A 26,637-nucleotide genomic window follows, 5' to 3' on the forward strand; every position below is an offset into this window, starting at 1 on the left:
TGAAGAAGGTTATCTAGGATTGCAACGGGATCTTGATAAATTGGGCCAGTGGACCGATGAATGGCAGATGGAGTTTAATTTAGATAAATGTGAGGTGATGCATTTTGGTAGATCAAATCGGGCCAGGACCTACTCCGTTAATGGTAGGGCGTTGGGGAGAGTTATAGAACAAAGAGATCTGGGAGTACAGGTTCATAGCTCCGTGAAAGTGGAGTCACAGGTGGATAGGGTGGTGAAGAAGGCATTCAGCATGCTTGGTTTCATTGGTCAGAACATTGAATACAGGAGTTGGGATGTCTTGTTGAAGTTGTACAAGACATTAGTAAGGCCACACTTGGAATACTGTGTACAGTTCTGGCCACCCTATTATAGAAAGGATATTATTAAACTAGAAAGAGTGCAGAAAAGATTTACTAGGATGCTACCGGGACTTGATGGTTTGACTTATAGGGAGAGGTTGGATCGACTGAGAATTTTTCCCTGGAGAGTAGGAGGTTTAGGGGTGATCGTATAGAAGTCTATAAAATAATGAGGGGCATAGATAAGGTAGATAGTCAAAATCTTTTCCCAAAGGTAGGGGAGTCTATAACGAGGGGGCATAGATTTAAGTGAGAGGGGAGAGATACAAAAGGGTCCAGAGGGGCAATTTTTTCACTCAAAGGGTGGTGAGTGTCTGGAACGAGCTGCCAGAGGCAGTAGTAGAGGCGGGTACAATTTTGTCTTTTAAAAAGCATTTGGACAGTTACATGGGTAAGATGGGTAAAGAGGGATATGGGCCAAGTGCAGGCAATTGGGACTAGCTTAGTGGTATAAACTGGGCGACATGGACATGTTGGGCCGAAGGGCCTGTTTCCATGTTGTAAACTTCTATGATTCTATGATTCTTTTGGAGGCTGAATGTCCTTGACTGCTGAAGTGTTCCCTGACTGGGAGGAAACCCTCCGAAAGCTTGTGATTTTCAAATAAAACTGTTGGACTATAACCTGGTGTTGTGCCACTCCTTACATTAGAAATGTTAGGAATGAGACTTATGAGCAAAAAGTGAGATAGTTTGCAACCATTTTGAGAAATTAGATAGTAAAACGTCACATATTCAAAGCGTGGTGTGTAAAAGTTAACAGTCTAACCAACCCTTTAATTTTTAGTAAGAGCAGAAAACACCTTTATTCTGCTGCGCTCAGGAGGGCAGCAAATGCTCACAAGTGCGGGAGGGCGGCGCTACACGCTCCAGCCAGGGAGGCAGTGCCGCTCTTGTCTTGTCCTTGTGGGAGGGGCGAACTCGTTGGCGTTGGCTGAGTGAACCGATGGCGCTGAGGTGAAACGGTGGAGTTGTAGTCGAGATTAAGCAATTGGTGCCGAGTCGAACGTTTACAGACTTTATGGATAAGCCGGCATCAAGAGGGATAAGCGCCGCTGGGAAGTCTGTGATAATATCCTTTAACCTGGGGAGAGGAGCAAATCAACAACGGGGTGTAACATCGGGCCGGGATCCTGGCAACCGACAAACACAACAAAACAAGCTCGGGCCCGAGTCAAGGAGCAGAGCCAGCCCGGGCCGCTGGAAGCAGCGCGGGGCCAGGCCAGGATGTTCCTGCCCTCTGGCAATATACGGCCTTGAAGCGGTTCCCGCACCGCCGAAACTTGTCCAGACCCTCAGCCTTGTTAGATGTGCAGTGACGGTTCTTTAGAAAATCTAATCGATCTTTTCACTGTTCAGTTTATTTTTGTGTGTGTGTTTTTTTAGCCAGACTTTCGGAGGATTTACTCTGAATGCATTATTATAATGGTTGCTGGGAATGCTGTACGCCCACAGTATTTAGCAAATGGATGCTGTAGTTTAGAGTTTGTGCTCTCCAGTCTGCCCTTTTTCAATGTGGTTTGAATTTTGATCTCCAATAATATTGATCCGTGCTTCATCATTGGCTGGATCAGTCTGCATAAATGCATAAAATGTCCTTTTAAATTCATATATTAAACCGAATTGTTCCGTTTAAAGCTATCCAACTTTTGCAAAAAAAAAGCGAAATATACACGATGCCAGCCAGCATCTGAAAGGCAAACATTAATCTGTTGTTTTCTTCCAGATGTTAACACATCCGTAGTGGATTCCTCCCCTGTCACAATTTTTTCCTTCCCCTAAAGTGCTGACTTATGCAGGGGTGGTGTCCTACAGATGCTGACAACCCTCCAGTACTGCACCCAGATGGCAATTCTCTGTGTGAGCCCAAAGTGAATGCTGATGGGCCATTGTACCATGGTGCGCATCACAACTGAGCCTAATGCTATCCTCACCTGATGTGTCAGTGTGTATACTTGGAGTCATGGATAACAAACAGGATTAGGATTCCTGGCTGATGTTTCTTTTGCTGCCTTTTCCCCAGTCCAATCACCTTAGATCAGCTAACTTAGCATAGACTTTCTGGTCTGTATATCTTAATACCACATCACGTGGTGCATTTTCACACTAGCTCATATTATAAGCTGGGATGTTTGTTTACAATGTGCAGGCAGTTTGATTTCTGATACAAATAACAAAATTGGGCCAGGAATTTATGCATTTTTAATGTAACTTAGTCAAAATGTTCAACTCCAAAGATTCCAAAATAATTACTCAAATATTTGACACTTGCTACAAGTACCAGTGGGTGAACACTATGGAAATGTATTTCATTTGAAAAGTAACCATATTGGGCAACCCAGCTTTAAAATGAAAATCAAGCATTTTAATAGATTTACTAGAGCATTTTGAGTGATTTTGGAACAAAAATGTACCCAGATACTCCAGAATAGAAGCCCTTTATTTCTCAAACACTGCAGATATAAATTAGTTGCGTAGCTGCCTTGCTTTTCACAATTATTTTATATTGGTGGATCTCCTGCAGTGTTACTCATGGTACAAGGCCAAAGAAGGGCAGTAGACTGGACCAGAGGTGTCGAGCAAGCAGTGGCAGAGATAGGGTTTGATAGCCAGTTTACAAGTGATGCTCATAGAGCAGGTAGATGTGTTGATAACATACTATTTGTTTCTCAGGTGCTTGAAGATGAATGGTTTTGAACTGTCATGGATGCTTTGTTTTTAGTTTTGCAATAACTGGTTGCTCCTAACCATATGACTGACAATACTACATGGTTAGTATGCACTGATTACAAAGTCAAGAGGTTTCTCTCCAATACTAACTTCGTACAGATGAAATGTTTTATTAGTACTACTAGATTTCCTGTAGCCTTGCTTACAGGTGGTGAGGAGTTGGCTTTATGACCACTTCATTTCATATGGTTCTGAGATTATGTTGGTCCCTGCTCAGTATGTGATGGACAATACTCAGTGATTAGCAGACACCAGTAAGAAAACTGGTAGAAGTACTACATATATACTTGTGTTTCAGATACACAATATTTTTTTTGTACAGAAACCAGAATTTACTCATTAAAATTTCCTGGTACTCTTGCTCCATCTCTCTGGCGAAACACCCAAAATAACATCTGAGTGAATTACAAGGCAACCATCACTTTCTTGATTTATACCTTCTGTTACAACTTTCAGGCCAACACAGGTTCAGCATCACAGTCATAGCCCTATTATCAGGAGTATAACTTCACTACCCAATAGCACGGCTTGGAAGCCACAACAATCAAACCCCTGGTTGTATGTAATGGATTCTGTGATCTCACATTTTGACATTGGAGACAGTACAGTGAAGGCCATCAGACGTGAATTACAAAGAGGTTAAGGAAAGTGGAGAAAAGAAAGCTTTCGGGATATTTTGCTCTGTTCATTCCTAAGTTCCTATCTGCAATACATAGCAACCAAAGAATTTTTATTTATTTCCCTTCCTCTTGTTGTCGTAAGTCCTTTATAAAATGCTACAATACAATTGATGCCAGATATCCACTTAATTTTTTGCAACTTCCATCACTTTTGGTCACCTAATTTCCACTTCAATCAAATCTCTTTTGGCTAACATTCATCGCAATTAATACTCAGTAAATCTTGTACTTAAAAGAGCAACTTTACTACTGTGTACGTTGTGGGGGGGGGGGTGTTGAAGTATATTCGCTATAATATACACCCTCCTCTACCTAGAAGATATGTATTTTTAATTTACATTCCTTCTGTACAGTACTTAGCAGTCCCAGCCAATACTAAATTTTGCTCATTTGGACATCTGATTGTCCTCCTGATGTTGATCATCTTTGAAGCTGCTTACTGGCTAATATAGCCTTGGCTCAGTGATAGCACGCTCACCTCTTAAGTCAGAAGATCTTATATTTAAGCCTCACTCCAGGACTTGAGTGCATAATCTAAGCTGACACTTTTGTGCAATACTGAAAGAATACTGCATTGTCTGAGGTACCGTCTTTCAGGTGAGACGTTAAACCAAAGCTCTGCCTACCTGATCAGGTGAATATAAAAGATCCTACAGCACAATTCAAAAAATAGCAGGGAGTTCTCTCAGTGTCCTGGCCAACATTTATCCCTCAACCAATATCACCAAAAATAGATTAATGGGTCATTCATGTAATTGCTGTTTGTGGGACCATGTGCACAAATCGGCTGTGATGTTTGCCTACAGAAACAACTGTGATCACACTTCAAAAGTAATTCATTGGCTGTAAAGTACATTGGGATATCCTGGGGATGTGAATGGTTCAATATAAATACAAGTTTATTCTTTCACTGACATCATGGGAATGGTCCACTGGTGATGGGGAGACCTGAAATGGCAAGTTGGTCTTTGGAGGGGGAGGGGGGGGGGAGAAAGTGAGAGAAGCAGATTTAAAACTACAAACATATCCTACCAGTTAGGTCTTCCCTCTTCTCCCCCCCCCCCCCCCCCTCAGAATATGCAGTGTGGAAGGAGGATATAGTTTATATTCAAAATACATCCCTCGCCGATAGTACTGTTCTTTTTACTTGTTAGTAGCAATATTGTAATCCTATGAAATAGATTTTAAAATTTTACAAGTGAGATTTTTAATACTCTCCTATGATTGCTATTTTGCTTGTGGGCAGACTGGCTATGCTATTGCTTTGTATCCCCAGCCACCTGTAACCTGACCTTATCTTCCAGGCAGCTCCTGGGGAAATTGTTGCATCTCGCTACAGTTGTTGTACTGAATTGGGGAAAAGTGCAAAATTTAAAACATGCTTTTATGAGGTTTGAGAAAATAAATTGGTGTTGAACAAAAATACATACCTTTTTTTAAACTGAATCGCAATCTGAAAATTTTTGACTTTTAAAATGTAATTGTAATTTTACTTTTAACAAGACAATTACAAAAGAAGGAATATACCACAACAAATTTCCCTATACTCTGGTTGTCATGTATGAGGTAGAAAATGGTTTGTGCAATTTATATGCACCACTTGGCTTTGGGAGATTCATGTTAACATGATGCTTGTGTTTAAAGTGTATTAAGGTCCTCCTTCAAACGTTATGGAATGTTCTTGACTACTTCAGAGTTCTATTTATAAATTTCTATTAGGTGAGGTGTGGCCATGATGGGTCTAGAATATTTTTCTATGTTGTACTTAGTGATAACAGTAAGGACTTCAAGGAGGGCATAGTAATAGTGCTGTATCATTGATGTCCTATGTTACGAGAATGTGCCAAAACTGTGAGGGTCTTGGTGCTTGATATGGGGACGCTCCAACGGAACACCGTGCTGGCGGGATGATCTGAGCTCAATTTCAATCTGCTTGTTTCCTCTCCCAGGCTCCTGGGACATTGGAGCTTGCTCTGCTTTGCCACTTTTATTTTGCTTCCATTTCTACCTGCCTTACCCTCCATAGTCTCAGCAACTCAAGTGTTCCGTGTCTCGTAAATGTCTAATTTCTCTTGTTATGGGGAAATACTCTAAATAGTCTCATCTTGAAGTCAATTAAAGGCTAATGGCCGAGGCAGATGAAAGATGCGTTTGTTCAAGTGCAATCCCTCAGATAATGAAGCAGTCAGTGCCCTCATGCAGCAAGACCTGGACAACATCCAGGCTTGGGCTGATAAGTGGCAAGTAACATTCGTGCCAGACAAGTGCCAGGCAATGACCATCTCCAACAAGAGAGTCTAACCACCTCCCCATGACATTCAACGGCATTACCATCGCCGAATCCTCCACCATCAACATCCTGGGGGTCACCATTGACCAGAAACTTAACTGGACCAGCCACATAAACACTGTGGCTACAAGAGCAGGTCAGAGGCTGGGTATTCTGCGGCGAGTGATTCACCTCCTGACTCCCCAAAGCCTTTCCACCAGCTACAAGGCACAAGTCAGGAGTGTGATGGAATACTCTCCACTTGCCTGGATGAGTGCAGCTCCAACAACACTCAAGAAGCTCGACACCATCCAGGACAAAGCAGCCCACTTGATTGGCACCCCATCCACCACCCTAAACATTCACTCCCTTCACCACCAGCGCACCGTGGCTGTAGTGTGTACCATCGACAGGACGCACTGCAGCAACTAGCCAAGGCTTCTTCGCCAGCACCTCCCAAACCCGCAACCTCTATCGCCGAGAAGGAAGGGCAGCAGGCACATGGGAACAACGCCACCTGCACGTTCCCTTCCAAGTCGCACACCATCCCGACTTGGAAATATATCGCTGTTCCTTCATCGTCACTGGGTCAAAATCCTAGAACGCCCTTCCTAACAGCACTGTGGGAGAACCTTCACCACACGGACTGCAGCGGTTCAAGAAGGCAGCTCACCACCACCTTCTCAAGGGCAATTAGGGATGGGCAATAAATGCTGGCCTTGCCATCGACGCCCACATCCCATGAACGAATAAAAAAAAATTTGCTGCTTCACAAATATATTTCAGAAGATCCATTGCAAGTGTGATCATAGTTTTAAGGTGTGATAGACATATAGACGCAACTTTCATGCATATATTTGCAAATCTTCCTTGGCGCTGATGTTAAGTAATGTAAAATGAAGGAGTGTGTTCCTTTAAGGTTGCAAAATCTAGTTTTTGTTAAGTAAGCACTGGATTCATAGAGGTCAATCAAGAGTCTGCTGATAAATAAGCACTGTAATTTCATACGGATGCCAATTAAGAGACTAGATATCCTTGAAAGTTTTTGTGTTGAATGTGACTGAATTGTGAGACAGGAAATGAGTGCTAGGTGTACTATTTTTATATTAAAGAGAGATGATGGCAGATCTCCTGTGGTGTTAGTCGTAATTCAGAAGAGGCACTGTTCTATAAGGACAAAAGTGTTATACTATGTAACGTATAATATATTCTACTGCCCTTGATGGCCATAACGTCTAACTGTTATCAAGTAAACATTAGGGAACCTACATTTAATTGACTTTTAGGTTGCATGTGAGAACCCTGGCTTTTTTTTATCAAAGTGCTGATAGGTAAGAACAGTCAATGGTTATGTATTGATTAAGATATTTTCAATTGCTAAGGGAATATGTATGTTCTAGATGACTGGCTTTGTTTCTTTATTCATTCTCTCCCCAGAAATCTGAGAAAAGGTCATTTTCAGCACCGAGCTGGGGACGTTTCTGTTGTTTAAGATGCATATTGTACTTGTATTGTATAGTGCTATGATGCCTTTCTGGGACCCACCCTCACTGGAAAGAAAGCCATTTTTCTATCTGACTGGGAATAAGCTTGAATTGCCTTCTGTTTGTTTGTTATGAGAGTGAAAGCACTGAATAAATTGAGGCCATTCCCTCTAATGGCTGGGAATATGGCTTTCTTTTTACTGTGAGACCATAAGGAAAGGAGAGGGGTGGGAGCAGCAGTGCTGAGAGGAGAAGAGCAGTCTGGTGCAGCGGGGGAGGGACCAATTTGGTGGTGAGCCTGATTTTTGATAGGTCTACGATAGGCAGTGCTGTGGAGAACAGGGCCACCAGCCTTGCAGACAGAACTGGAAGGACTCATTCTAATATAAGTATAATGTATAGGTTAAGTTTAAGGGTGACCGACAGACAGGCATGGCAAAGTGTTACAGGAAGTGCACACCTATAAGCAAGATATATATATTACTGAGTATCCAGTGACATTGCAACCTCCTCTCCCCAACTGCTTTTCACCATTAATAGTCATAAAGTACTTATTTTAGTTTTGGTTACCTACTTATACAATCTTTAAAACAAATTTCCATAAACAAACAAAAATTACCTCAAAATACACAAGTTCATTGCTTATATACTTTATTGGTTTTAATACCTTTACACTCCAAAATAGTTCACTCTTGAGAAAAAAATATAAAATTGAATTTGGTACCAAAATAAAGAGGTGGGGCAGTATGCCATGATTAACATGAATTGCACAATATTCAGTTCCATTCGCAACCCCTCAAATAATGAAGCAGTCCAAGCCTGCATGCAGCAAGACCTGGACAACATCCAGGCTTGGGCTCATAAGTGGCAAGTAACATTTGCGCCAGATAAGTGCCAGGCAATGACCATCTCCAACAAGGGTGGGTCTAACCACCTCCCCTTGACATTCAACGGCATTACCATCACAGAATCCCCCACCATCAAAATCCTGGGGGTCACCATTGACCAGAAACTTAACTGGACCAGCCATATAAATACTGTGGCTACGAGAGCAGGCCAGAGGCTGGGTATTCTGCGGCGAGTGACTCACCTCCTGACTCCCCAAAGCCTTTCCACCATCTACAAGGCACAAGTCAGAAGTGTGATGGAATACTCTCCACTTGCTTGGATGAGTGCAGCTCCAACAACACTCAAGAAACTCGACACCATCCAGGACAAAGCAGCCCACTTGATTGGCACCCCATCCACCACCCTAAACATTCACTCCCTTCACCACCGGCGCACAGTGGCTGCAGTGTGTACCATCCACAGGATGCACTGCAGCAACTCGCCAAGGCTTCTTCGACAGCTCCTCCCAAACCCGCGACTTCTACCACCTAGAAGGACAAGAGCAGCAGGCACATGGGAACAACACCACCTGCACGTTCCCCACCAAGTCACACACCATCCCGACTTGGAAATATATCGCCGTTCCTTCATCGTCGCTGGGTCAAAATCCTGGAACTCCCTTCCTAACAGCACTGTGGGAGAACAGTCACCAGACGGACTGCAGCGGTTCAAGAAGGCGGCTCACCACCTTCTCAAGGGCAATTGGGGATGGGCAATAAATGCCAGCCTCGCCAGCGACGCCCACACCCCATGAACGAAAATAAAAAAATAAATCAGGAAGAACCATTAATTCATGTTCCATATAGGTTTATTACTTGGGTGGGGGAGAGGAACTGAAATCCTCTTCTGCTGTTCCATTGTGAAAATGCAATACATTTTCAAAAAACCATCTGTGTTTTGCCTTTTAAACAACATTAAACAGCATTTCAACAAAAGAACCTACCTACTGATGCATTTTGGGAAATTTCAGTAAACTTTGCACATAGGTGGTTGGGAAATCTATTCAACTGTTTTGGGGAAAAAAAAGTAAAATCCAGGGCTTTTGAGACAGGCTGAAATGGTGGAATAAAAAGTTTAATGGAGGTATTAAAAGACATTTCAATGGGTAAAATTGTGTGCCCTTCAGCAGACATCCCGTAGAATAATTAGTGCATTAGATGCTGTCATTCTCCTGTCCTAATAACAGCACATCCTCTGACTTACCTTGAGCAACACCATGGGCGATCCACTTTACTGGAAAGAAAGCCAGCTAGTAGCTACCTGTAGCCTAAAAATTATGAGCAGTTCCAACTGATGTCTGACTTCAGTTTAGAAGTTACTATAATTTCTGGATTTGTTTATTTACAACAGAAAATGTTAGGGACATTTTAAACACACAAAATGCTACTCCATACGTTTAATCTAGTATATTATGTTATAATCTATATTTTCAGTACTAAATTTTGCAGTGAGAGCCAAAAGGTCAAACATCTTACATTAAGATGTGGAGATGCCGGTGATGGACTGGGGTTGACAATTGTAAACAATTTTACAACACCAAGTTATAGTCCAGCAATTTTATTTTAAATTCACAAGCTTTCGGAGGCTTCCTCCTTTCACATCGTTCACCTGACGAAGGAGGAAGCCTCCGAAAGCTTGTGAATTTAAAATAAAATTGCTGGACTATAACTTGGTGTTGTAAAATTGTTTACAATCTTACATTAAATATAACAAATATACAAATATGTCACAGGTGTTAATACCAGTGGTAGCCAAAATGATTTTCAAGAAGTATTTGGAATGATTTCATTTGTTGCCCTTTTTTTTAATACTGTGTTCTGACTTCTCATTGGCTATTTTCATTGGAATTTTATGCATCACTTTGCCTGCTTTTGATTGGTACAACCCCAATCTCTTTGCTGTTTTGTGAATATGAAATTTGAGCAAATCAGATGCAAGTGGGAGATTTGATGGCTGTGCGTTAGTGTAAGAGCAATGAAGGGGTGTGTGTGTGTTAATAATTACAAAGCAGTAACCAAATTGCCATGTGAAGATGTGACCCTTGATTAAATTGCTGCCTTGTAATTTCCCCAATTTGTTTCCTCCACTTCATCCTGACTCCAAGATTGATTTTTGCACATCTATATTTTCTTAAGGAGAAAGTTCTGGCATAGGTATTCCTGATGACTGGCATTTAGTAACACTTTTATTATGTTTGTTTTTGTCCTCTTGTTCTGAAGTGTATGGTTCCTTAACAATTTGAAAAGCTGTCAATGGTTCTGAGCTGAAAGATGGACTAAAACTGCCCAGGGTTTTGTTTCTTATTGAAAACAAAGGTGAATATGAGTAAGTATTTGCATGTTTTTATTTGGTTTTATGTGTTTGCTAAGACTGTTCAATTTAATTTTGTTTAGGACCCTTAACTGCTGTTGCAAATAAAATGCCATAATTGCATCTCTTGGCTAGATATGACTACTTGGATGCATGTACATAAGTGTGAGCTGAAAGTAGACATTTTGGTAGATTTGCGTGATCCAGTGGTTAGGGATCTGGGTTTGAATCCCTTTGCTGCTAAATGTTCCTATGTAGGTAATTCCTTTTGAGCAAGGGACTTGTTACAAGTGGACTCTATTCTAATATACCTGTTCAGGTAGACTGGATCCTACTTGTACTTGGTGGGAAGTCAGCATGGTGCTGTGCGAATGAATGCCCCCACCTGCAGGAATTGTACAAAAGCTTATGAAAGGGAGATGGGCATTCTTCCCATGGCCAATCTTAGATTACGGATTGGTTGTGACTTTGATTGCAGCTGTTTGTGCGTGATGAATTGCCTTTACTACTTGAGCTGTTCTGTTTCTCGCAGTCTATGTGGAAAATTAAAATCTCTCATTAAGAGAAGAGAGTCATTTGGCTGCCAGTGTCATCTGGTATCATAATTGTCAAACATCTCAAAATCACTGTTGAAGGTTAATGTTGATTCTCCTTGTTGGCTAACTGTGCTATGCCTGTCATATGTGGAGAACTCCACAGCATAGACGTTCTGACTTTCTTCTATTAACTTGAAGTTCTTGACGCGCTGAAGAATAGTTCATGAATATCAGCCTGTTTCTAAGTGTTGCACAAAGGAACAAAGACCTGTAAAAGAATACAGAAAATGTGGGTGTACATGGTATTGCCTAATGTCATTTGTGGCCTTGGTTGATTTTGTGTGGTTGTTGCCTGGTTTGGATATGAATTACCACAAGGATTTCTGACTGTATGTATTAATTGAGGTTATCATTTTGAGATGAGTGACATTTTTATTATATTTAAAAAAATGAGTTGTTTGTGAAATGAATTTGGGCAGTCTCGGTCAAGTTCCTAATAGACTTGTGCCACAGCACAAAAGTGCTGTCAATTTAGCATTAAATAGGCAATCTCATTCAGAGAGCCCACAGAATGGCTGGTATCGGTAATAGAAAAATGCCATACTTGCAGAGTAAAGTTTGCTCTAATGAGTTTTGGGCTGAGTGGCATATTGCTGGGTCAAAGTGGAGTGATTATTCTGCATTTAATTTAAGAATATTAGTACTAGTTGGCTGAAACAGAAAGTGGTGCATTTCCCAGCACTAACACCCTCAGCTGATGAGCAAAAAGTAACAAAAAATTGACTGGTCAATGGAAGTCAATATTAATTCATGGCAGTAATTTATTCTTTGGGGTTCAGATGACACATAACTGTGCAAGCTTTGTTTTTACATTTTATGATAACTTTCAAAAACAGTTATGACTGACTTGTTTTAATTTCTGTCTACTTTATTAACATGGTAGCTGGATACAGATGTTCACAACTGTATGTAAATAGACAATGTAATAAAAATCTCAGGAAAGCTATATTAGCAGTCTGCAAAAAGTGACTCCATCATTGTTTATGTCTGTGGTTGATATTGAATCCATCTTTAAAGAACTAGTTATTGTCGGGTGTTATCGTTACTTCATGCCTTTTATCAGTTTTTAGGCTGGCAAATTGAAATAGACATTAACTGCAGTCCATTGCATTGTACAATTGAGGGTTTTCTTTGCTCACAGAAACTCATTCAGTAAGCCAGGAAGTGCTAATTATTTACACTAGACCTCAAGCACAAAATCAACAACCTAGTAACCAGATTTGTTCTCTAAACCTACAATGTTTGTTCCACAAAGGCTTCACTTTCCAACCATAAATATTGAATGTAGAATATCATTCTGCTGTTATGACCATTTTACACCATGGCTCAGTTGGTAGCACGGTCGCCTCTGAGTCAGAAGGTTGTGGGTTCAAGTCCCATTCCAGGAAATTGAGCACAAAACCTAGGCTGACACTCGTGTCAAAAGCTTTCAAGGATGCTGTGGGCCTTCATTATAACAGATTTTTTGTTTTTAATACTCCGAACTCTTCCTCCAACCCATGTATTCCAATATTTCAGCAATATAGTCACTTACGTGAAAGCTTACGTTGACCAGATCCATGCCAGCATTTTGTCAGTGGCTGCTTGGTAATAAGTTGTAATGAGATTTGTTGTGGTTGTGGCAGAAGCAGCTGCAGTGGGGCCTTCTCAACTGACATTCCATGCACTTTGCACATACTTCATCACAGGAATTGCTAGATGAAGAAAGACCAACATCCATCTAGTTCACCTTTTACCATCCTTGATATGGAGATGCCGGTGATGGACTGGGGTTGACAAATCTAAGGAATCTTACAACACCAGGTTATAGTCCAACTGTTTTCTTTGAAAATCACCAAGCTTTCGGAGGCTTTCTCCTTCGTCAAGTGAGTGTGGGATTCCATGGAAGGTTACCGCATTTATTGTCAGAGAATAATACCTGGTGATTACAGATAATCTTTCCAACTGCCTGTTGTCAAGGCAATCAAAGTGTTCAGACAGAGAGATGTTACCTACAGGAGAGAAACATCCGAAAGGAAGAGAAAGACAGAGAATGACCCGTTGTATTACAAACAGATAACTTTTTTTCGCTGGTGGGGTTACGTGTAGCGTGACATGAACCCAAGATCCCGGTTGAGGCCGTCCTCATGGGTGCGGAAGTTGGCTATCAATTTCTGCTCGACGATTTTGCGTTGTCGTGTGTCTCGAAGGCCACCTTGGAGAGCGCTTACCCAAAGATCGGTGGCTGAATGTCCTTGACTGCTGAAGTGTTCCCCGACTGGGAGGGAACCCTCCTGTCTGGCGATTGTTGCGCGGTGTCTGCATGGTCTCACCAATGTACCATGCTCCGGGGCATCCTTTCCTGCAACGTATGAGGTAGACAACGTTGGCCGAGTCACAAGAGTATGAACCATGTACCTGGTGGGTGTTTTCCTATCGTGTGATGGTGGTACCCCACCCCTCCCCGCCTCCCCGCCCCCCCCCCCCCCCCCAAAGTTAATGCTGACATTCAACTCAACTCAAACTTTTATGCATTGCTGAGATTGAAAGATATTGAAATATCTTGTTGCTCAAGATAGAAGTACATTTGTTTTTTCTTCCCTCCCCAAAACTACCAGTTATTTGCATTCTAAAATACTTATATTTTTGCTCTTTCTCTGTGGGTTTGTGGTATTTGATGTAAGTAGTTTTGTTTGCTAAGAACATCAGAAACAGGAGCCTGAGAAGGCCATACGGCCCCTTGAACCTGCTCCACCATTCAATAAGATCATGGCTGATCTTCAGTCACATCTCCACTTTCCCGCCCGATCCCCATATCCCTTGATTCCCCTAGAGTTCAAAAATCTATCTATGTGAGCCTTGAATATACTCAACGACTGTGCATCCACAGCCCTATAGGGTAGAGAATTCCAAAGATTCATAACCCTCTAAGTGAAGAAATTCCTCGTCATCTCAGTCTTAAATGGCCGACCCCTTTACCCTGAGACTATGCCCCTTAGTTCTAGACACTCCAGCCAGGGGAAACAACCTCTCAGCATCTACCCTGTCAAGCCCCCTCAGAATCTTTTATGTTTCAACGAGATCACTTCTCATTCTTCTAAACTCCAAAGAGTATAGGCCCATTCCACTCAACCTCTCCTCATAGGACAACACTCTCATCCCAGGAATTAATCGAGTGAACCTTTGTTGCACCCCCTCTAAGGCAAATATATCTTTCCTTAGATTAAGAGACCAAAACTATACACAGTACTCCAGGTGTGGCCTCACCAAATACCGGTACAATTGTAGTAAGACTTCCTAACTCTTGTACTCCAATCCCCTTGCAATAAAGGCCAACATGCCATTTGCTTTCCTAATTGTTTGCTGTATCTGCATGCTAACTTCCTGTGTTTCTTGGACGAGGACACCCAAATCTCTCAATGCCAACATTTAGTAGCTTCTCGCGTTTTAAAAAATATTCTGTTTTTCTATTCTTCCTATCAAAGTGAATAACCTCACATTTCCACACATTATACTCCATTTGCCACCTTCTTCCCCACCCACTTAACCTGTCTATATCCCCTTTCAGACTCGGTGTCCTCCTCCCAGCAAACTTGGATATATTACACTCGGTCTTCATCTAAGTCATTAATATAGATTGTAAATAGCTGAGGCCCAAGCGTCGATCCTTGCGGTACCCCACTAGTTACAGCCTGCCAACCTGAGAATGACCCGTTTATCCCTACTCTCTGTTTTCTGTCCATTAACCAATCCTCTATCCATATTAATATATTACCCCCAATCCCATGATCCCTTATCTTGTGTAACAACCTTTTATGTGGCACCTTATTGAATGCCTTTTGAAAATCCAAATATACTACATCCACAGGTTCCCCTTTATCTACCCTGCTAGTTACATCCTCAAAAAACACTAATAAATTTGTCAAACACGATTTCCCTTTCATATAACCCTGTTGACTCTGCGTAATCATATGATTTTCCTGACAACTGATGTCAGGCTAACTGGTCTGTAGTTCCCTGTTTTTTCTCTTCCCACCTTTCTTGAATAGCGGTGTTACATTTGCTGCCTTCCAGTCCACTGGGACCATTCTAGAATCTAGGGAATTTTGAAAGATCACAACCAATGCATCCACTATATCTGCAGCCACCTCGTTTAGAAGCCTAGGATGTACGCCATCAGGTCCAGAGGATTTGTTGGCTTTTAGTCCCATTAGTTTAGTATTTTTTGTCTACTGACATTAATTACATTAAGTTCCTCACACTCATTAGCCCCTTGGTTCCCCACTATTTCTGATATGTTTTTTGTCTTCTGCTGTAAAGACACATACAAACTATTTGTTTAACGTCTCTGCAATTTCCTTATTTCCCATTATAATTTCTCCTGTCTCAGCCTCTAAGGGACCAACGTTTACTTTTGCTACTCTCTTCCTTTTTACGTACCTGTAGAAGCTCTTACAATCTGTTTTTATATTTCTTGCTAGTTTACTCTCACATGCTGTTTTCTCCCTTTTTATCAATTTTTTGGTCATCCTTTGCTGGTTTCTAAAACTCTCCCAGTGCTCAGGCTTACTACTGTTATTCGCAACATTGTAAACATTATGTTCTTATGTTTGTTCTTCCCTCCATAAAACCTTCTTTCTTTCCTGAGTTTATATAAATATAAGGAATTTTCTCTCCTTTCCCACAATGAATTCTTCCTGAAGCTGTTGGTGTAGTACTGCCAAGTGAAATTTTCACCGGATTACCATATCTCACTGACCACCTGAACATGGTTGCAACATCCTAGGTCAGTATCAAGGTGGTGCCCAAACATCCCCCTCTGGATCCAGTGCAAATAGCGACCTTCCTCAGCCACACAACAAAAAGAACTCATCTCGAATAACATTGTTTGCTCAATTATTATTTAATAATTCTAACAAAAAATTGAGAAAAAATTGTTTTTTTTTCCCTCACCACTCAGGCCTGTTATTTTGTAAATTTTCTACCTGCATCACATTATGCGTTGGGTATTGTAGTTCCACACGAGCAGCATGAAAACTGCAACTCATGTTTGTTTCTTTCTTTTTCTCCCCTCCTGTCGTTCCCCCTCTCTCTGTCTTTTTCCACAGGATCTAGAACTTTCTAGCCCCTTCTATCTGGTTGTTATGTGACATGGGTCTCCTGGTGTGGTTTGTATACTGTAGTTCCACAGTGGCAAGCTACAAACAATTCCCTTGTTATATTTCACTCCAGCAGCTGGAATTTCCCACCCCAAGTGAAATTTCCAATTCAGGCTCCTGACCGATAAGTCTACCTTTCTGAGGGAACCTTCTTGCAAACATTTCTAACATTAATCAACCAATTCTATGGGTAAGGTTTAGTGATTTTTTTTTTAAAGAATTTTTTATGTGTAGTTCATAAATGTTATTTTCAGCTCTAAGCTCTCACTTCAGTGAAGAAGAAAAATGGTTGCGGAAAACTGGAATTTATTTGATTGGTTTTGTTATATTTACTGATTAATGAATGTTAGCGCTGAAAAAAATAGAACCATTTGCTCACTTTTCTCCTGCTTAATCATTCCTCATTAGCAATTACCAACTGAATCAAATTGCTTTAGATTTATTCACATTTAATCAATTGGATATTTGGCTAAAAGCAGGCTTTATTTAAAAATTACCAATCACTAAATTTCACCCTACAGAGAGTGGACATGCCGAAATTTAATACCTTCAGATGTGATACGTCTGGTGCCGATCAGTTGCAGGCTTTTATGTTATATAGATACAGATTTAAGAATTTTAACAGTTTTCACCATTTTCATTGTTCAAATAAGTCTATTACTATGTAAGATTTAACACTGCTGATTATCAAAAGGATGTGGTTGAGGCTAAATAAGGGAACATCAAAGTGGCTTTATGTTGTAGTTGTAAGTTTGTAGCTTTAAGTTAATAACTTGAAGGATGATCTTGAAATGCAATCCATTTAAAAATTAAACATTAAATTTGTATCATGTTTAGACGTTGTGCCTATGCAGTACAAACGTCCTTTTTTATGCTGCATGCTTTGTAAAACATATGTGCATTGTGGAGTGACATGCATGAACCATTGCATTGAATTTACTACTATTTACATTTTAGGACCCTCATCACTTTTTATGAAGCCTTTGGTTCTTTTGAGTTTTAATCTTGTGTTTGGAAGAACAACACCTTCAGGGTAGCTAATATTCTTAAAAATTGTAAAATAATTCCAGGAAGTCAGAAGTTTGTACTTAGTATGTAGTCAAAGTAGTCTCTTTTCAAATAGGTGGCAGATTCCAACATATTTAAACTGAGATTTGACCTGAAGTGGTATTGTTCTATGTGACGAATATAAAATAAGAAAAAAAGTATTTATTTTAATATTTTTGTCTGGCCATCACTATAAATTTTTGTTACTGTAGCTTGTTGCCTCAGGCTGTAGAGAATGCACATTATGGGCTGGTATGCAAAAGGTTACTTCAAAGACATTAGGTGTTGTATTCAATCTGGTCAGCTTGGCATCGTCAAGTGCAGACAGCTGTGTTTTGAATCCCTTTGCTGCGGGAATTTAGGAAAGACTTGAGCCAAGTTTGTGGGAGGGGCAGGCTTGTGATTCATAGTCCATTTGACAAACTGCCCTGTTACTCGGAGCTGCTGGTTATGGGTTTATATTTGGAAACGTTTGACCAGCTCTCCAGTTCTGCAGTCAACAGCAATAAGGTAAGTTAGAGATTCTGGTATTGAATAGCCTCATAAGATGTGAAAGGACCAGGTTACAAGGGTCAGTTTTATGTTGAATGTTAGTACAGGAGAAGCACTTTTGTGGATGATCTGAGTAGAATAGTGAAGTCTGAAATTACTGTAAATCTAATGACACCTTTCCACCAATTGTGGTGCTGGAACACCTCAGTTTTGTACCTTCCAGCTCCTCAGCCTGTACTGTAGTGACGCTCCAAGCAGCTCTACTTTCCTGCTTCCCAAATTGTCGTATGTTTTGCTAATTAACTATAAATAATAGACGTCTGGAGTCAGTAGTAGCACTAGCCTCTGAGGAAGAGGGCCGTGGTTCAAGCCCCACACCGGAAACTTCAGTGCATACTCTAGACAGACACTTGAGTGCAGTGCTGAGAGCTGCATTATTAGGGGTGCTGTCTTTTGGATGAGATGTTAAACTGAAACCCTATCTGTCCCCAAAGGTGGAAGTAAAAGATCCAATGCTAATACTATATTCAAAGAAGAGCAATCCTATAGGATTGAAAAAAGCATGTACACACCCCTTTTTCCCCCATTTGAATTATATGCTTTTGCCAGTGTACATAGTCCATGGATGACACCTTACTAAAGTTCATTTGATTTATTACTGGTGCCTGTAACCATTTTTTCTAAGCTATTGGTTGTGAAGTTGGTAAGTAATTTGCGTAATTAAGTTGGAGTGCACCTGGATCTCAAGGTATAAAATACCATATCACTGATACTATAATACCAATTTGTTTTGTTGTTACAGAATATAGGTGGTCAAAATTAATAAATACAAATGCTCACTTGGAGTGAACACAGGCTGAAATTAAAGTACCAATAATATATTTGGACACAGGGAAAATTATGTTTGGCCCAAGTTGGCAAAGTTCAGGTTATTGGGCATCTAATGGCATATGATTCAAAACATGGGAGGAAAATGACTTGACATGGTGTAGGTAATGGGTGAAGTCAAGAGATGCTTTAAAAAGGGCCTGTTGCACGTAAATGATTTCATTATTGTAAAACAAAGGTTTACATTTAAATAGCTCCTTATTACACCCCTTGGAAACATTTCAAAGTGCGTCATGTATAATTTACTTTGAAGTACATTGACAGTTACAGATGCAAACTATCCACTGCAAGATCCTACAACTAACAGTGAGATGACTGACTGCTTAATCAGTCCTGGTGTGGAGCTTGAATCCACTGGGCAAGTGCGCTACCAATTGAACCAAGCCGTTGCTATTATACAGTGGTTAGAGTTAAATTTTCCACTGGACTCAGCATTGAAGTTGTATTTCTTGCATGTTTTTATTTGTGATTGTGATTTAATAGCTGTGAATAATACAGTTCCCACCACCACCACCACCTGGGATTGGGGCTGAATTTCTCACGAATAACATGAACATTAGTAATGGGAGGAGAATATATCAGCAGTGTTTAGCTGCAGCTTATTATTCACAAAATTGTTGTTTTTAAAAAAAACATTGGTTACTGTCTTAATATGAAGAGGTTGTGATGGAAGAATTTAAACATCTGGTCTGAGACTTATAGAATCATAGAAGTTTACAACATGGAAACAGGCCCTTCGACCCAACATGTCCATGTCGCCCAGTTTATACCACTAAGCTAGTCCCAATTGCCTGCACTTGGCCCATATCCCTCTATACCCATCTGACCCATGTAACTGTCCAAATGCTTTTTAAAAGACAAAATTGTACCCACCTCTACTACTGCCTCTGGCAGCTCGTTCCAGACACTCACCACCCTTTGAGTGAAAAAATTGCCCTCTGGACCCTTTTGTATCTCTCCCCTCTCACCCTTAAATCTATGCCCCCTCGTTATAAACTCCCCTACCTTTGGGAAAAGATTTTGACTATCTACCTTATCTATGCCCCTCATTATTTTATAGACTTCTATAAGACCTCCCCTAAACCTCCTACTCTCCAGGGAAAAAAGTCTCAGTCTATCCAACCTCTCCCTATAAGTCAAACCATCAAGTCCCGGTAGCATCCTAGTAAATCATTTCTGCACTCTTTCTAGTTTAATAATATCCTTTCTATAATAGGGTGACCAGAACTGTACACAGTATTCCAAGTGTGGCCTTACTAATGTCTTGTACAACTTCAACAAGACATCCCAACTCCTGTATTCAGTGTTCTGATCAATGAAACCAAGCATGCTGAATGCCTTCTTCACCACCCTATCCACCTGTGACTCCACTTTCAAGGAGCTATGAACCTGTACTCCCAGATCTCTTTGTTCTATAACTCTCCTCAACGCCCTACCATTAACGGAGTAGGTCCTGGCCCGATTCGATCTACCAAAATGCATCACCTCACATTTATCTAAATTAAACTCCATCTGCCATTCATCGGCCCACTGGCCCAATTTATCAAGATCCCGTTGCAATCCTAGATAACCTTCTTCACTGTCCACAATGCCACCAATCTTGGTGTCATCTGCAAACTTACTAACCATGCCTCCTAAATTCTCATTCAAATCATTAATATAAATAACAAATAACAGCGGACCCAGCACCGATCCCTGAGGCACACCGCTGGTCACAGGCCTGCAGTTTGAAAAACAACCCTCTACAACCACCCTCTGTCTTCTGTCGTCAATCCAATTTTGTATCCAATTGGCTACCTCACCTTGGATCCCGTGAGATTTAACCTTATGTAACAACCTACCATGCGGTACCTTGTCAAAGGCTTTGCTAAAGTCCATGTAGACCACGTCTACTGCACAGCCCTCATCTATCTTCTTGGTTACCCCTTCAAAAAACTCAATCAAATTCGTGAGACATGATTTTCCTCTCACAAAACCATGCTGACTGTTCCTAATCAGTCCCTGCCTCTCCAAATGCCTGTAGATCCTGTCTCTCAGAATACCCTCTAACAACTTACCCACTACAGATGTCAGGCTCACCGGTCTGTCGTTCCCAAGCTTTTCCCTGCCGCCCTTCTTAAACAAAGGCACAACATTTGCTACCCTCCAATCTTCAGGCACCTCACCTGTAGCTGTCGATGATTCAATTATCTCTGCTAGGGGACCCGCAATTTCCTCCCTAACCTCCCATAACGTCCTGGGATACATTTCATCAGGTCCCGGAGATTTATCTACCTTGATGCGCGTTAAGACTTCCAGCACCTCCCTCTCTGTAATATGTACACTCCTCAAGACATCACTATTTATTTCCCCAAGTTCCCTAACATCCATGCCTTTCTCAACCGTAAATACCGATGTGAAATATTCATTTATACAACGCAATTGGGTCCAAAAATGACTGGGTTGCAGTGCCTCATGCATTGGGTGTGATCAATGGAGTCCTTGTGAGTTATGCACCCACATTGCATGGTTGCTTTTAAATATTTTTTTAAATAAATTGTCCCACACCAGCTGTTTGTTGCTGAGTGATCTTATCAGCTAGGAGTGGGACATTCGAAACCTGGAGTGTTGATTGACTGCAGCCAGTACACCTTTGCAGTCATTGCGAATGCTCATACAGTGGGAAGCATCAGTGTTATCCATTCTTCCCTATCCTCAAGGTGGATCATCTCGTCATAAAAAAATCCTCGACCAAGCAGTCTGCCAGAGAACTGAAGAAACTTGCTCTCGTCAGTGGCAGATGATCTTAAAAGGACACGGTCATCACAGATCTGGGAAACATGTTTTTGTTTTTAAACCATGTCAAAATGCATCTTTGCATCACTTTTTTGATGTCATGATGAAAATAGCTCCCCTCCCTCTTCTACCACCTGAGGTACTAAGCCATGCCATTTTTTATATTTTATGACCTGACTGCTGGATTTGTTTCATTTTCTGCTACAGTATAGAAAATACAAAAGAATGCAATGTAATTAATGGGTTTCTAAATAAACATTTTTGTATTGTAGGTAAGGTAACAAAATCACATTAGAACACATTTTGGTGTGCAACACAATACGTCGGTTTTCTGTTTTACATTGCTGGGATCTTGAAACTTTTATTAACTAGTTGCAATTGTTATACAGCTAATTTAGTAAAGATGGTTCTCTTTTTTTATTGCAGATTATCCATCTCTTCAACTCCGGAAGCTAATGTTGGAACTATCGGTTGTCAGTCAGTGATCCCCATTAATAACCAGTTTCGCATTATTCAAGGTACAGGGAGCAGCAGCTCTAAGAAATTTTTAACCTGGAACAATACCTAACTGTAAAAGGAAGATGTGGTGGGCAATGTGTGTGTATTTTTAAGAACTTTAATCCTGCACTACCCTCTAATAATTATAGGCTGTGTTTTATATTTATATAAGAATAACACCATTATTTTCTATTTTTAACCGATTTGAATAAGTTTGAGTAAATTTAAATAATGATTTGATGTTAGTGCAGTGATGAGGTGTGCTGTATTATGGCATCTAGAAATAGGATATGGGTTTGTGGACATGCAGTTCTTACATAGCCTCAGCCATGTTGTTGGCAGATGTTGAGCATAAGCCAGTGCTTCCCTACAGAAAAAAAAGGGAAGGCAAGTTTAAAGCTGAACCCCTCGGGACCTCAGTCACCCATCTAGCATCCAGTTATAGAGGCTTGAGTGGTTGTTGCTTGTCTGCACTCTTTACCAGGGAATTCTACGCGGTTTGAGCATCTTCTTGGCTAATCATATGACTTGGAGCAAAATAGGAACTAGAGCCATGACCAGTAGGGAGTATGTTGGGCTGTGATCCCTTTGTTCTCTAATTTATCTAGTTCCCATGGATCCCCAGCTGTCTCAAATTGATGTAATGAACCACTACTCACTCTCTGAGCAAAAGCTATTTGGAGAAAAGACCATATTTGCATCCATTGCATGAATGAAAATTCAGTGAACATAACAGGAAACAATGCCTGCTGTATCACTAATGGAGCCTACTCACTCCTGCTTTTGGACATATTGCTTATTCCCAAAATTGTTGGACACCTTGATATCCATAGAAACAAGAGACTTAAACACATGGGCTTTGGGCATGATGGGAAATTGGATTGCTAGTGGAGTAATTGCAGACAGGTGGATTGGGAACAGAAGCAGAAATTATCTTGGAAAGACCAATATAAGAAAAGTATTTGTTTAAGTTATCTATGACCACTTTCTCTTCTCCCTTACCACCCACATTCCTCCACCTTCATCTAACCCTATCACTTTCCTCAGTTGCTCCGAGGAAAAAAAAACATTCTTGACTACCTCACTTTCGCTGTCAGACTTCCAACTCTCTCTCCTGCCCCCACTACAACCACTACCACTGTTGACCTCCTCGGCTGTTCCCTTGACTCTTCCTTGAAAGCCCTTATTTCCACCAAATTATTTGCCTTCTCCCACTTTTGCCGTTAACCCCCAGGAACGTTTTCATCTTTGCCCCCTTAAGTTCGAGGCAGACAGACTTAAGTACATCTGGCACATGACTAGTCTAGTCATTTATTGCCAGATCTTTGCTCAGATACCATCACTCTTCCTTTCAAAACCACCGTCATTGGCCTATCTTGACCTACCACCCTAAATCTAACCTCCCTTTTCTTTTGATCATGCTGGCGTCTCCCTAGTCCTTCCAAAGCACCCTGTTCAAATCCCTTCAGTCTGGCTTCTGCCTTGCTCACAGAGACCTTCTTTGTGATTTGTGGCCATGGTGAAGCATCCCTCCTTATCCTCCTTGACCCCATCAGCGTTTGATATGGTCAACCATGCAATTTTCCTCCATTGCCCTTCAGTTGTCCAGTTGTGTAGGCTGCACCCATGTGGTTCCATTTCTACATGTTCGATCACAACCACCACGTCATCAGCATGGCTTCTCTTCCCAACCCACATTGTCCTCTCCAGAAGCCCCCAAAGATCTATCCTTACGACCTCTCCTTATTTCTACAGTGTTCCTTGGTAACAACATCTGAATCAACTTCTATATGTATGCTCGTGACATCAAGCTTTACCTGTCAATCTGCGCTTCCCTCGACCCCGTAACCACCTCAGGCTGTCTGTCTGACATTTAAGTCATGGATGAATCAACGTTTGCTCCAATTGAAAATTGGAAAGTCCAAAACATAGTTTTCATTACCTAGCATAAAATTTGTTTTTTTGCCATTGACTTTATTCTCTTACCACTTGCTCAAGTCAAACATGATTTGCAAAACCTTGGCATCCTCTTCAACCCAGAGCTGAGTTTCAAACCCTACGCTATCTACCTCCAGAACTGCTGACTTACACCTCCGTGCATTGCTGTTGCTTCACCTTCATTGCCACTGAAACCCTTTTCCACACTTATGTTACTTTAGGCACAGTTTCTTTAATGCCCTTCTTGTTGACCCCCCGACCCCGGCCATCATTGTCTTTAATTAGTTCTAACTTGTTGAAAACTCGGCTGCCCCTATCCTGTCCAACTCGCCCATCACCCCCATCCTTGTAGACCTACGTGGACTCCCTGTGCTCCAACACATTGAGTTTAAAATCTCTGTCCTTGTTTTCCAATCTCTCCATGCCGACCCCCACCTCCCCTTTATCCTATCTCTGCGACTTCCTCCAGCCTTTCATTCTCTCCCACGCTTTTCAGTCCTCCAACTCTGGCCTTTTGTGCTTAGCCCCTCCCTCCATCCTATCATTGGTAGCTAAGCCTTCAGCTGCCTCAGCCCTACTTTCTGGAAATCCCTCTTTGAAAACATTCTTTAACAGTTAGCCATGTACCTTCTAATGATGTGAGAATGCTCAGCTGTATCTCTTGTGCAACAAACTGTCAGATACTTTACCATGACCTAAGAATGTGATGCTTACTTTCAGAGGCAGAAGAGGCTCTTTTGATAGATGACCCTTTTACACGTGAGTACTTTTTAATATTTTTATTAAAGTTTTAATGTAAGGGTGGAGTAATGAAGTAGGTTTTTTTTGCTTACAGTGGTAATCCATTATTTTTCTAACAAATATACTCTCTCAAATAGAATTGTTCATCATTCAGATATCCCGCAAACACTGTAGCAGTTTGCCCAGTTTTGATTGATTCTGGGGCATTGCAAGTATTTTGTCGAGCTGTTATCAGGACCACCCCCACCACCACCACATGTGATTCCTTGTTTCCACCGTGTATAAAGGCCCAGGGCTTGCACAATAGCTCAGCTCTTTTGCTTCCCTCCTTGTTTGGGATGTTCTCCAACCTCTCAGCATCCCATTTATGCTAGCCTAATCCATTACAAGGAATCCTCTTGCCTGATCTTAGCCTTTGAGGTGTAAATACATGGCTGCAGTGTTGATTTAAAGATGTAAATTAGTGTAAGAAGAGTGATGATCTATTTTCTGTCAAAGATGGACATTTCTTCAACTCACAATTTATCCAAATACCAAATGCTTGCATAATTCACACTTGGCAGCCTTGAATTAACTGCATAATGTTGCTAAGACAAAATGAAAGTCCAACCACACTGTACAGGAATATTCTAGTCAGAACAAGCCTATGGTCCCTTTGGGGGAGAAGCTGACATCTTGAATGCTTCTGTCAATCTGGAAACTTGGAGGAGTTTGATTGTTCCCATCTAAATGTGGGAGAAGGGACAGGACTTTCAGTTCAGGTCATATGCTCACCAGTACTCTGATCAGCTGCCAACTTCCCCCAATCTTATCTTTTCAGGTTGTCTTTCCTCCATTGGAAGCAGTTGAACATAGAGATTTAGATTTCAACCTCCGATGTTGATAGCTCTTAAAAGCACTCGTCAATTTGTACAGCAGCGTCCGAAATGTACTTTTAGCCTTTTTACCTGCTTCTCCCCTGTTTTGCTGCAACCACAGCTGAAACATGCTTTTGTTACCTCCAAACTCAATTTCTCAAGTGCTCTCCTCATTGGACTCCAACGCTGCACTCCTTATTAAAGATCTGATAGTCAGTGACGACAGTTCCAATAATTGATGTTTTCTTTTTTTATAGGCTTGTGTAGGATCCGTATACAAGGGGACCAAGCAAACTACCTCTTTGAGCTCCCAGATAATGAGTACTGCCTCAGTTTCCTCACTGAAGTGAAAAAGGTCCAACAAGGTAGACAGGCTGCCTAAAATATAAAATCAAGGAGAAATTAACTCCTTTATTGCAATAAGACATGATTTATTCTCCACACCGTTAGTGAGCAGACTTGGAAATTGCTTCGAATGAGCTGTCGAGTATTTTAAATAAGTTTCCTTTCTCTTATTTTAATTAAGGTGGTAGTGTTACTAATGTACCGGGAATATTCAAAAGTTCGTGTACAGCTATGGGTTGGATCCTATTTCACAAAATGATTTGAACATTTTTGTGTAGTATGTTGCTGCCACCAGATGTGATTTTTGTAAAGAAATCAATATGTAACTACAATATGGCAGCATCTAGTGGCATAAGTAGTACAGAAATGGTCTCCAACAACTGTTACTGAAAATTTTTTGAACTTTTCAACTGGTTAATTTGAGTTTTGTGAAACTGTTGGCACTTCTTAACGGTAGATTTTTTTTTTCCACTGCTGGATCTTGAATATTTAATCTGAAAGAAAAGCTTTGAGTGTTTGGTATAACTGCAGAAGACCTTCATAGAATCATAGAAAGGTTACAGCATGGAAGGAGGCCATTCGGCCCGTCAAGTCTGCGCCAGC

At 41.0% G+C, this 26,637-nt stretch overlaps 1 protein-coding gene across 2 annotated transcripts in view; it reads left to right on the forward strand.

Moving 5' to 3' along the window:
• Positions 1 to 1,279: 1,279 nt before the first annotated feature.
• ocrl (OCRL inositol polyphosphate-5-phosphatase) overlaps positions 1,280 to 26,637 on the forward strand; it is a 98,706-nt gene continuing 73,348 nt past the window's right edge. For both annotated transcript variants that reach the window (XM_067997010.1, XM_067997011.1), the window contains exons 1-5: positions 1,280 to 1,429; positions 10,654 to 10,734; positions 22,082 to 22,173; positions 24,812 to 24,850; positions 25,947 to 26,054. In XM_067997010.1, the coding sequence (XP_067853111.1) occupies positions 1,380 to 1,429; positions 10,654 to 10,734; positions 22,082 to 22,173; positions 24,812 to 24,850; positions 25,947 to 26,054 (370 nt within the window). In that variant the 5' untranslated portion in view covers positions 1,280 to 1,379. The remainder of the gene's footprint in view (positions 1,430 to 10,653; positions 10,735 to 22,081; positions 22,174 to 24,811; positions 24,851 to 25,946; positions 26,055 to 26,637) is intronic.

The sequence above is a fragment of the Heptranchias perlo genome, chromosome 15, assembly GCF_035084215.1.
Source record: "Heptranchias perlo isolate sHepPer1 chromosome 15, sHepPer1.hap1, whole genome shotgun sequence".
Lineage (NCBI taxonomy): Eukaryota > Metazoa > Chordata > Chondrichthyes > Hexanchiformes > Hexanchidae > Heptranchias > Heptranchias perlo.